The 13259-nt window shown below is 48.2% G+C and overlaps 1 protein-coding gene across 2 annotated transcripts in view; it reads right to left on the reverse strand.

Annotated features, from left to right (window-relative positions):
* LOC123406199 (cyclic nucleotide-gated ion channel 1-like) overlaps positions 1-12986 on the reverse strand; it is a 34900-nt gene extending 21914 nt beyond the window's left edge. The window contains exons 1-6 of one of the 2 annotated variants that reach the window (XM_045099673.1): positions 12800-12986; positions 7662-7775; positions 6873-7401; positions 6027-6239; positions 236-513; positions 8-119 (exon numbers count right to left, since the gene is read on the reverse strand). In XM_045099673.1, coding sequence (XP_044955608.1) covers positions 8-119; positions 236-513; positions 6027-6239; positions 6873-7401; positions 7662-7690 — 1161 coding nt within the window. In that variant the 5' untranslated portion in view covers positions 7691-7775; positions 12800-12986. Of the gene's footprint in view, positions 1-7; positions 120-235; positions 514-6026; positions 6240-6872; positions 7402-7661; positions 7808-12663 lie in introns of both variants that reach the window. The other variant, XM_045099672.1, reaches the window with a different exon arrangement.
* Between the last annotated feature and the right edge of the window lie 273 nt (positions 12987-13259).

Below are 13259 nucleotides of genomic sequence, written 5' to 3' on the forward strand. Positions count from 1 at the left end.
TACGTACCTGCACATTACCGATAAGAAGGGCAAATAAGACTAAACCCGATATCGAGACAAAAACAGCAAACAAATTCTCCCATGTGTAAGTGCTTGTTTTCAGATTTTGACCAAGAGAGCTGCGATAGGTAACCCAATACATAAATACAATATCGAATTCAACATCCTTGATGGAGTACAAACTCTAAGTTGATAGAAAGGAAAATGGGATAAATAGTTAGGGGAGGGGCTAAACCTTAGACTTTGCAGACCCCACCAAAAGCAATAGAAAAATTTCTCAAAGAAACTCGTTGATTGTGAAACAGTTTGGAGAGCCGGTAGGTAAATTCCAAAGGTTGGGTCTATATCGTCGCTGCCATTTGTTAGACAGACATTTTGCAAGAAAATATTGTCTCTAGCTGTATTACTCCCGCAATATAAAGATGCAAAGTTACAGTTTATCTTGCCACATTCTTTTCTCCAGCAGGTATCTTCTCGCTGAATGGAAAGAAGATACCAAAGGGCTCCAAACACCTACAAGCAATTACAGTATTAGTTCTTAATATCTTGAGTATGGCTATCGGCTAACCAAATATATGCAAATAATTGCAATTCATCTAGAGATTAACCCTCTTGTGAAGAAATTAATCATCATAGTATACAGGCTAATTTAAAACCATTAAGTTATTCGGGAAGATATTGCTTAGTGAACTACCATTTGCTTAGCAATGGATGTACAACCCCACCACTTGGGTTCAAATCCTCACGGACTCAAAATTGGGTTTCTATTTATACTACAGGGCTTCTCCTACAGTTTGTTTAGGGAAAGGATAGCAAATTATATAATCTTAGGAGAATCAGAAATGCAGTCCAATTGCACACACAAGTGCTAACCAAATATATGCAAATAATTGCAATTCATCTAGAGATTAACCCTCTTGTGAAGAAATTAATCATCATAGTATACAGGCTGATTTAAAACCATTAAGTTATTCGGGAAGATATTGCTTAGTGAACTAGTATATGCTTAGCAATGGATGTACAACCCCACCACTTGGGTTCAAATCCTCACGGACTCAAAATTGGGTTTCTATTTATACTACAGGGCTTCTCCTACAGTTTTTTTTAGGGAAATAAAAGCAAATTATATAATCTTAGGAGAATCAGAAATGCAGTCCAGTTGCACACACAAGTGCTGCTAAGTCAGCTGGGAGAGGATTGTGCCACATAATCTCCATTCTGCAGTTCTCTTTCGAGAAAAAACAGTATTTGATTGGATAAGATGTGCAGTGCCTCGACGTTTCCAAATCACCATCACACCAGATCAGATATTCCAGGTACATGATCCAAAAGTGTCAGCGATACGGGAAACAGGGTCCCCCAGGCCCGCTAAAGATGGGCCTAACACAGCACCACGAAGCTAAAGGAAAGGAGGGAAACCTTGCTGTGGGCTCCCCGAGCACAAAGGCATCCGGCGTGCAAGAAGCCTGGGGAGGTGGTTGGGGTCCTTTCCGACCACCCAGACTCCCCCAATAGATATATCCCCCAAGCGCCAGCTCTGCTCTTGTGGGCCCTCCAGGGGACCCACCAACCGGCGAAGTATCAATACAGGTCTGACTGGCTCTCTTCGGGTTTTTAACCGAACCCAAGGGCCGATCGGCACATTAAATGTTATCTGCATACCTACGATACCCTACGCTCAGTACGGTATGATGATGATGATGAACAGTAAGCCGGTTCGCATCATTCCGAGGCGATACGGCCTACCATGTATCGGAAAAGTGACAGGCGCAACCCACCTTTCTGACTACAAAACCAATTGGGGCCGGCACGTCTCTCCATCTCTCCCCCGCTGATGAGTGGGGCCATGCGAGTTGTGGGCCGATGGATGACTTGTTTTTGTCAAACACCACCTGCACCCGCCACTATCTTTTGATGGACCCGCATGGGCTGTGCAGGTTACACTGTTGGATTTGTTTGTAACATATTTTGCAGCAGGCCATTGTGGTACAGGGTGGTACAAACAAGCGCCATCTCTGCCACGAACACGGAGAGGAAGAAGCTCGCGACAGCCAAGACAACTTTTTTAGCTCCCATGGACCAAGGTTGTGGCATGCATCCATGGGGGCACCTGCATGCCCACTTCACGTCAACAGCTCAAGTTGTTGGCACGGGAGGTTAAACACAGTACTCCCAAGCGTCGAAGCATCCCAACCTCTCAGGTGGTCGGTAACCCCGACCACATACAGCCGTGAAGGCCACCCCAAGAGCATGATGGGAGTGGACCACCTTATGTCGACGAACTGCAAAATCATGGTTACCAACATGTTGGTGGATGGGGGCGCGGGTTACATCCTATCCCCCGCTGTCTTCGAGAAGATACAACTGCCCCTCGGGCATTTGCAGCCAACGAAGTCGTTCAGCGATGTCACCACAAGGATTACCATGCCAATCGGGCAGATGTCTTTGATGGTCACTTCCGGCACCGGGGACAACTACCAAACAAAGAGTGTCATCTTCGACGTCGCCGAGCTTGAACTTCCGTACAACAGCATCATCGAGCACCCGGCGCTCGCGAGTTCATGGCGGCACCGTATTATGCCTACCTCACCGTCAAGATGCCCGAGCCCCAAGGTCCGATCATGGTGTCGGCTGACCTACAAAGCTCGGTACATTGCGCCCAGAAGCTATATTTGGCGGCAGTCGCCTCTGTTGGTGATGGGGAGGATCGTCCGAATGCTCAGGCCTAGCCCCGAGGAAGGTGGCTCTCCACCGACGACGACACCCCGACCAAGGAGATACCGCTCAGGGACAATCCAGCCAAGAGCATTAAGATCGGCGGCCACCTTGCTCTCAAACAGAAAAGTGCGCTCGACACCTTCGTCTGGGGCAAACTCTGATGTGTTTGCATAGCAACCATCAAATATGCCCCAGGGAGGTGATTGAGCACCACTTATCAGTGTGCCCTGCCGCACATCCTATACGACAAGGCGCATCATCAAGCACCCGAGCGTCACGATTACATCCAAGCAGAAGTGGATAGACTCCAAAAAGGCAGTTTCATTCGGGAAGTGATCCATCGCAAATGGCTCATCAACCCTGTCATCGCCCCAAAGACCAATGGCAAATTAAGAACTTGTGTTGAATTTACCGACCTCAACAGAGCTTGTACTGAAGAGATCCCTTTCCGCTGTCTCGCATAGATCAGATTGTAGACTCAAAAGCAGGATGTGATTTCTTGTGTTTTTTGGATGCACATTCTGGCAATCTGGTTATCACCAGATTAGCATGGCCAAGGAGGATGAAGAGAAAACGGCATTCATCACCCTTGTGAGGACGTTTTGTTACATCTGCATACCTTTCGGATTGAATAATGCAGGGCCCACATATCAGCTGGCCATGCTCATCACTTTGGAATCCCATATACGCTGCAACATCGAAGCCTACATCAACAACCTTGTTGTGAAAACTAAGGATAAGGCCACGCTTCTCAACGACCTTGCAGAAACCTTCAACAACCTTCATCACATGCGTATGAAGCCGAACCATGAGGAATGCGTCTTCGGGGTACCTTCGAGAAAACCCCTTGGCTTTCTTGTCTCGAGTAGGGGCATAGAAGTCAAGCCCAAGAAGATCACTCCATTGATCAAATGTGGCCGGATGTGCGCCTCAAAAACGTGCAGCGCCTCTTAGGTCACACAACAGCTTTGGGGAGATTCATCTCCAAGCTCGAGGAGCGAGGCCTCCCCATCTTCAAGCTCCTCAAGAAGTCGGGTCCATTCGAGTGGACCCCCGAGGATGATGAGGCACTCCAGAACGTCAAGCGGTATTCTCACTTCTCCACCAGTCTTGGTGGCACCAAGACCTGGGGAACCGCTGTTGTTGTACATCGCCATCACCACCCACCCACATGTCGTAAGCGTCGTCCTGGTGGTACAGCGGGAGGAGACGTTGGGGCCCAAAACATGGGTCAGAATCGCCGGCTTAATCGGCATTAACTCTTACCGTTGGATCCAGGCTCCCATTAAATCCCAAGGAGACAACCATCATCGAGCAAACCTCTGAGCCTAGGCTCCCCTCCAGCCCAGAGTCGATGGTCAAGCCCAACCTCCCTTCCGGCCCCAAACTGATGGTTGAGCCCGAGCTTCCACCCCGCTCGAAACTGATGATCAAGCCCATGCTCCTTTCCAATCCAAAACAGGCTATCGAGCGCAAGCAAGCTCTCATCTAGGATGGCATCTGAGCCAGAGTTCTCATTCGACCCCGAACAAACCAAAGAGCTCGAGGAAATGTCTTCGACTCCGGGGCAGGTTGTACAACGTCCTGCGTGATACCAAGTCGCGGTATCCAAAGATCCACAAGCTGCTCTATGCGAACTTGGTCTCATCAAGAAAGTTGCAGCATTATTTCCAAGCCCATAAGGTGTCCGTCATCACATCCTTCCTGCTCGATCGCATCTTTCACAACCGTGAGACCACCGACCGTGTTGTGGAAAGCGCGATCGAGCTCAGGGAGTTTGACCTTCATTTCATCAGCTCCCATGCCATCAACAGTTGCGCCCTTGCCGACTTTGTGGTGGAATGGACTCGCGTGCCCGAAGACGATGAGGAACTATTCGCGGCCCCGTGGCACGAGAATCCCGAGCACTGGACAATGCATTTCGACGGATCCTTCACGCTCCTAGGCACGGGGGCTAGAGTAGACCTCTCCAATGAGACAACTACTCTAATACGTAATGCAACTCCTTTACAAGGATGCTACCAATAACATGGCCGAATACAAGGGACTGGTTGCCGGCCTCCAGGCCGCAACCTCCCTCGGAATCCGTCGCCTACCCAACCTCCCTCGGAATCCGTCGCCTGCTCCTCAAAGGTGACTCGCAGCTACTCATCAACTAGGTGTCCAAGGAGTAACAGTACTCGGGCGCACGGATTGCAGCGTACAAAGCCCAGGTCAGGAAACTGGAGCGGCATTTAGACGACTTGCAAATGCAGCACGTGAAGCGCCACGAGAACCGAATTGATGACCACTTGTCATGACTAGTCTCCCATCTGGAGTCCGTCCCAGTTGAAACCTTTAAAGAAAGGCTCTTTAGATCATCCGTCTTGACCGCCGATCAAGACGAAGGAGCTTCCTCTTACTTCGACGAGGCTGCAGAGGTGTTGCCTTCTGCATGCAATCAACAGATCAAGAACACAAACAGGCGTAGGGTATTACACCTCGCGGTGGCATGAACCTAGGAAAACAAAACCGTGTTGTCGGTTGAAGTAATTTGAAGTGTTTTAGCCCTGGCCGAACAAAGACACGTCATCGACAAAAAGGGCAATTGATGGCATGCAAGCCATTGTGGTTAGGAATATACTTGCTATCATTTCAACCTTTTACATATTTTATCTTGGAAGGTTTCGGTGGCTTAGGAATATACTTGCTATTATTTGAACCTTTTACATATTACACCTCACAAGTTGGGACATGTTTCTACTTTGAAGTTTGAAGAACAAGTTTACATGATAAAAAATGAGTGAAAAACAAGGACTGAGTTGCACATAGTAGTGACATTCAATCTTCCAAGACATCGTCTTAAGACAAGATGTTTCTCTCTATGACAATTTCATTGCTCGTGCATATGCTTTAGCAAGTGATAATCATAAAACGTACTGTGCGTTCCATAAAGAAAAAGAAAAAACAATATCCCATGTGCTTTGCTATGTGACATTCTTGTTTGCACTCCCTCAAGGAATCAAAGTTCACTAGGAGAATATTTTTCAAAAACAAATCCTTATCTATATCTATTAATTTATCTGTATTGATGTGAGATCGCATGATAAAATTCATTCTAGAATTATATTTGGCCGCGAATAGAGAAGTTTTATCAAGCAATAATTACTGGGTTACCACTTAGGCTCTTACCACCAAGAAAAAACTATATACAATGAACTCAAATTAGCATGGATTAAGGATTCTAAGTTATTAATTAAGTTTAGAGACAGAAAAGGAAAATAAATTAGCTTGCATTCTTCTTACTAATTAGTGAGCTGAGCACTTACATGGCTAGCGAGCATATAAATTAAAAGGTTAAAGGCAGCACCAGCCCATGCGGTCTCTGTAATTATGCCAGCCGACCTTGTGATTTGAAGGTAGAGTGGTATTATTCGAACGAGCCGAGGCACATACTGACATGTAACTATAACCATCAGTATATCTTTTGCCTCCATAACCTTGGAATCTTTGAGATGGGGTAGCACTAACAGTACAAAAACCTGTTATTGAAATGATGTCGTTATTGTTATATGTTTGTGACAAAAGAGATTCTATAAACGCGATATTCCGCATTTGTTTCATTCAAATTTAAGAATAGTATCACCCAGTTAAGAACAGTGACTGGATTCAACTTCTTTTTTATGTCGTAGGTGGAAAGTATCTGCCCTTTTTGGCATGTTCTACAAGTATCCCAAAGCTTCAATCATACGAAGTAAATGAATAGTACAGCATTAACTTATAACTCAGCATGTTAAATACAGAATGCCCCACATAATTATTGTCTCTTATAATTCCCAGAGGACAACATTCCCTTGGTTGATGTTCTCTTAACAGCAGTTATAATTACTGTGCACAACCACACTAAACATCTCATCTCGTTGCTGCACTTGATTGCGTAGATGCTCCATATCTTTGTGCATTCTGGGCCATTAGGTCCCATAAATTTAAGTATGCTAAAATAGCTAACAACAACAGTTCTTACTGCCTTCCTAATAAATCATACATGAGGAAACTAGTACAAAAGTGCATGCATACAGCTAGTCTTATTGGATCCTAACGAAACCATAAGGACTACAAGAAGCACATGATGTTCAACTGTTGCAGGTTAATGCAGAAAATGGCATATGAAGTACCTGAGGGAGGGGCATAACAGCTAAAAAATCAATCAGAAAGTATGTAGTTAGATATCGCTTTGCTATTGCAAAGGTGTCTTCAACCAAGACACCTCGACCAAATACTCTGGAAGGAGCAACAAATCCTGTTCTGAACTGAAATATTATATGAAGCAAATAGAAGATGTCTGTGAAAAAGCGCAGAATACTTGCAATGGTTGCCAATTTTTTGTCCAGATATAGGCAGTTCTTGACACCATCAATCACTGGGATATAAAAGAATAATGGGTCCACAGAAACTGCAATAAGACATGATATCACAAATATCTTGTTCCATCTTTGCAAAAACGGCCCTTGAGGATCAAGAACTCTTGTTTTGGCCTTCCTTTCCTCTGGTGTTGATTTGTTCAGGGTTTCAGGGCGTGAACTGTTCCCTAAGAATGAGAAGGCTCCTAGAGTCTTATCCTTTAGTGAGTCAAATGCAGTATGCCTTCCTTCTGAAACTATCTTATCTGAACCAACAGAATACTCTGACCTCCAGTCGTGAAACCTGACACACACACAATCACACACACAAACAGCTAAGGCTACTAGTCAGAATAATGCGCAGGTGCAAATTCTTATTTTGGCAGCTATTTAGATTATATTATTATAATAACTTTGGTATCTGTCAAACATGAAATTTTTGTAAACCATAACGAAGCTGACCTCATATGTTCCCAGTGGAGTAGGTTTTCCTTTGAAATATGTTATTTTCTATTTCTATAGATACCAAACACTCTTCAGTACAAAGGGAGCATAGAAACTAACCTCACATATCTCTCCTCTCGGAAAGCCATTCAGTCTGCCTAGCACCAGCAGATGGAACAGGACTAGGACCACGATGGATCAAATCTTCAAGTGCAGCACTGAAGTATCATATCTCTGACAATCACAGCAACAGATGAGCAAGCGACCTAGAAAGGCATAGACAGCAGGTCCTCGTAAATTCTTGATAACATAACAAGTACAGTAAAGTGGAGAGAAAAATCTTAGGGCTGAAGAATCAACGGAAGAAATTTAAACTGATCAACAAGACCTTGTGTAGCCTGAGATAATCCAACTGTTCAATTCATTAAAGGGCTTGCTGTGAACAAAAAAAAAACGCTCAGACGTCCTTTTTTTAGGAACACCAAGTACATAGATGCACAACCGCACATACACACTCATTCACATAGGGCGTGTTTGGTTGCCTGGGTGGCTTTAGGCTGCATTGCATACGGAACCTGGGTGACCACGACCTAGTTGAGCTGATGCAAAGTTCAGCCAAGATTGGTGCTTGGTGAACTTGTACGATTCCTGCATATCATGGCTGTACGAGGTGCAGTTCTTCTGAATGTTGCTGAAATTGATACAAAAGCTGGAGCATATGCAGCAGCGCCGAGCGACGGGATGCGGAGCTTGGTGGTTCCAGACGGTTGGATCCGGCGAGCGGCAACGATGCTTGGTGGAGGGGGACAAAGATGGCCGCACTTGACATGTGCGACGGCAACCGCCGTGCTTGGTCAAGGAAACTCACAAGTGAACGTGATATTCCTCTGTGTGGCGTCACAAGGAGCCAGGATCCGGCGGCAGTAGCAACGCTTGGTGGAGGCGAACGAAGCTGGCGGCGCTTGACAAGGGCGGCGGCGGCGGCGCTTGACAAGGGTGGTGGCGGCGTTGCTTGGTAGAGAAGAACGGAGGTGGTGGTGCTTGACAAGGATGGATTCGACGACTCTTGGTCGATTGGATCCAAGGGATATGGGGGAGCTTTCCTGGCAGCGGCGTGTGACGAAGAGGAGGACGGAGGAACGAGCCTGCACGAGAGATACGCAGGAATCATGCGTTCCCCTCAGCCTGGCTGAGAGGCCTCTTTTTGCATCCGCCGGGCCAGGCTGAAGGGCCCATACAACTTACCAAACAACCTAGATATTGCATGATGGATGCGAGCCAGATGCAACACATGCAACCAAACACGCCCTATGGGTTCCTGCTGTAGAATCACAGGAGCCTCAACGTCGAAGAATATTTCGCCTCCTGCTGTAGAATATTCCTGTGACACACAGGCTGTCAAACCCAGCGTTTGATCCCTGGTGGGATGGGGGTACAACCACCCTCCTAACCATACAACCACAGGTTGGTTCTTCACTAAATCTTTTCTCAGCACTTAGCAGACGATCAAACGCAGGTACATAAAGAACATACTAGTAGGCACTGGCGGAGCTACATGTATTCCTGGAGGTGCCATGGCCCCTCAAGCCTTGACAAAATGTCTGAAGAATTTTATTTTTTTGGAAGTGTTTAATTCAAAAGTATAGTCTTTGGCCCCCTCAAGATTGTTGTATCTGCCTTACGCCCCTCCAGCATTTCTTCTCTAGCTCCGCCACTGCTAGTAAGTACTTTTTAGTGTGACACCGCTGAGCAAGAGCGGAAACTACTCCCAATTCCTCCTGAACGGGTTAATAGCGACCCCATTGCTCATGGCTGGGGCTTGGGGCGACCAGCTATCCCCGTTCCTGTTCATCCGTGCCATCAATCCGCTTCAATGTATACCTGATGCTACTGCCGCCTTGGGGGCTCTTTCCCCTCTGCCGGGAGGGACATGATGCTGCAGCTCAGACTCTATGCTGGTGATGCCATCATTTTCCCAAACCCTGACTGTGGTGAGATCGACAACCTTCTCCAAATCCTCGAGCAGTTTGGGCGTGCTACTGGACTTTGCATCAACCCATCCGTTGCCAGGGCATTGACCTGGATAGTATCCTTAAGGGGTTTGGCAGCAGCAAGGTAGGTTTCCCGATCACTGACCTTGCGCTGCCGATCACTCTATCAAGGACAAGGCGCGTGCATCTCCAGTTCGTCCTTAATCGGATCAAGGACAAGATGGCAGGATGGAAGGGGAAGCTCATGAACCATGCGGGGCGGCGGGCTCTCATGCGCTCCCCATCTTCGCCCTGCGCTGCCCGTCTTCGCCCTGACAGTAATCCGTGCTCCGACGGGATTTTCCAAGAAATCGGCAAAATCTGCACAGAATTCCTCTGGGCGCAGGAGGAGAAGCTTACTGGTTGAAAGTGCAAGGTCAAGTGGACCTCTGTCTGCTCGCCATTTGCCCTGGGAGGTCTGGGCATCCACGACCACAACAAGTTTGTGCACATGCTACAGTTGCAATGGCTCTGGCTTAGCTGGCAGGCGCCCTCACGTCCATGGGTGGGCTTTGACTTGCCATGCAACCAGCAGGACCGAGACTCTTCACTGCAGCCACCTCGGTTAATATCAGGAAGGGCAAGCCCACCTGTTTCTAGGAGTCAACCTGGCTATGCTCTACACCCATGTGCCTGCTGGGGCCAAGGCTCTGCGTGCGGTCTAGAAGAAAAACTAGATTGGTGTGTGAGGCCCTGCTGAATACCAGATGAATTCAGGCATCAGAAACCAACACCTGACAGAAGAAAACATCGCTAAGTTCCTTCTGATTTGGAACATGCTCAGAGCCTCCGCCATTGTCCTTCACCCAGGCATACGAGACGAAATTCTTTGGAAGGTTTCAAGCCCGGGCTCATTCAATGCATATAAGTTGCAATTCTTGGGAAGAACTAGATCATCCTTACCTAGCCTGTTCTGGAAGGCTTGGGCCCCTCCGCGCTGCAAGTTTTTCGTATGGCTTCTGCTCCAGGACAGAACTTGGTGCGCTGATCAGCTGCTACATCGTGGCTGGCCGAATGAATAATTCTGCCGTCTCTGCACCCGGAATCTTGAGACCTCCATGCACCTATTCGGGCAAATGCCCGGTTGCAAAGCAAATTTGGAGGCGTGCCTCGTTCTGGCTAGGGTGCTCGGCGCTGAACCCCCAAGCATGGGCGGAGGTTAACAATTCGCTAGGGTTTTGCGAAGCGATCTCAAGCTCAACGCTAGTGGACAATGCTAAATGTGTCAAATCCCTCATGGTCATGATCACTCGAGAGATATGGCTGGAAAGGAACAAACACATTTCCCGAGACGAGATTTCTTTCATAAACACAATCATGCATTCAATCCGCCGCTCTCTGGATTCTTGGAGAATCACCAGAGCAATCTGCATGCAACAACCCTTCGGTGATCCGCCCTGAAAAGAACAGCATGCCGAGCAACCATTTCTTTCTTTCTTTTTCTTTTGGGTTGCTACATCCACCTTTCCTCCTTTTATCGCTCTTCCAACTATGAAGATGTAAATACTGCTCCCTACCTATCAAGTTGCACACTACTGAAACTAGGTAGAGGTGTGAACTGACTCACATGAAAAGAGGATCATCCAGTGCCGCTCGCTCCCACGAGCAACACGGGAGAGCCCTTGTGCTGACAAAACTCAAGCAACCTCCATCCTCTCCTCTCCCTCACCATTGCCAGAGGGCGAAGTCTGCGGCGACGAGGTTGCTTGTCCTCTCACGGGGTTGATTGGCAGCACAGGACATCCAAGCTTCGCGTGGGTGTGGACCTTTCCATGGCACGGGGCGGCGCGACCACAGGCTTCCGACGGTGACTTGGATGTGAGATTGTGGCTGCGGCATGACAGCACCTCGACTGCAGGATTCCTGCAATGGCACGGCTGTGAGGCGATGGCATAACGGCATGGTTGAGGCGTGATAGGGGACAGGCTTGGGGCGCGCACAATGCTTCGGTCGGAGGCGCGTCGCCGATCCATCGGTTGTGCGCTCCAGATCTAGTGTCGGATACGCTTTGCGCGAGCACGCGTTGGCAATGTTGATTTGTCTTTCGTGCTCCAGTTCTGACCGTGTCGGTTCCTAGGTCGACGGGCCTAGGCAGGGCTCTCTTCTGCGAGGTGTAGTTGGTGGTATGTTTCATCATCGATGTTGGTCCTTGTGATGACCACTCCAGCCTACGACAGTGACCTCGCTGGGGATTGCGATGGCCACCAAAAGGTCTTCATGAGGGCTCCTCTCTCCAGATAGGTGGTTTACTTCGGCAATGAGATGCAGACTATGGACGATAGCATGACGTGAAGGAATGGTTGCACAATGGCGACGGTCACACATCACATGTAGTTGCTGGGATCGCGGCAAAGTGGTGGCGACAACACATAAGTGACATCGATGGTGGTGCTACTCGAGCACTAGGTCTGACCCGAGTTGGTTATATTCAGCAATGGTGATATTTTTACGTTGTTACCTTGTTGAAGGCATTGCTTGGATATCATCGGACTGGTTCTTTTAAGGTCAAAACCTAGATTCTGGCCTTGGGTGGTAGGATCCAATGACATTGGCGGATGAGCGTCGCTCCCTTTCTATGCTGAAGAACCTCATTGTCTGTGTGCAGTCATGAGATAGTTGGCGCCGATAAGGTCATTGTTGTACTTTGTGGCATATCTGATCGCTTTGTTGGGGGGAGGGGAGGGGGGGGGGGGTCTTATATGACTTTCTTATTTGCCGGCGTGTTTTTGTGAGGATACGCTTGGTATTGGTTATGTGCATCTTAGCTAGCTATGCACGGACTGGGTGTATGCTCATTGTGTTTGTATTCTCTTCATGCTTCATCTGAGCCAATAAAATTCACCATTTCTCTTAAAACCTATCACAATGAAAAGCCATCGGTTGCTGGATCTTTCAAAAAAGAAAGAAAAAAAGAAAACTACTATCAATTCCACAGCGACGAAGCAATTTCTGCACCTAACCACTTTGTGCCGCCGAACCAAATCGGCACTCCAGTGACTCCCTTTCACAACAACAAGGTGCCACCGCGGGAGATCACAATTCACATCACGCTCTTGACCCGCACGCATAAAGAAAAAGCAACGCGCACGCACCGGGCAGCTCCGCAGCGAGATCGCGGCACCGGCAAAGCAGCACGCTAGGGGGCGGCAGAAATAACAGATCGAAGCGGCGAGGGGAATGGGGCGGCAGGATACGCCACTGTGGCAGTAGCAGCAGCACAAGGCTTACCCGGAGTCCCGGACGGAACGTTTGGGGAGGGGAAGCGTCACCGACGAAGAGGAAGAGGACGAGGTGGCGATGGAGTTTAGCTAGTGAGGTGGGTATCGACGACGGGGACTAGAACGAGGGGTAGGCGGGACGCGCTCGCGAGGGAACGAAGCAGTCACGCCAACTCCACCGCGACCCCAAACGGACCTCACTTTTTGCTACGTACAATTCTATCCATTTGGGTGGCGAGATGAGATTGTGTTCGGCCCTGTCGTCGGATAATACCTGGTCAAACAGGTCGGCCCGGCATTGCCCGGCCCGGCCCGTGCTAAACGTGTCTGCCCCGGCACAGTTCACCGAGGCACGTTTAATAATCGGGCCGTGTCGTGTCAACCATGGGCTGCCCCTTCGGGTCAGACACGGTCCGGTTACTAAAAGGATCGGCCTGTTGGCCCGATTAACACGTTGGACAGCATAATTT

The sequence above is a fragment of the Hordeum vulgare genome, chromosome 6H, assembly GCF_904849725.1.
Source record: "Hordeum vulgare subsp. vulgare chromosome 6H, MorexV3_pseudomolecules_assembly, whole genome shotgun sequence".
Taxonomy (NCBI): domain Eukaryota; kingdom Viridiplantae; phylum Streptophyta; class Magnoliopsida; order Poales; family Poaceae; genus Hordeum; species Hordeum vulgare.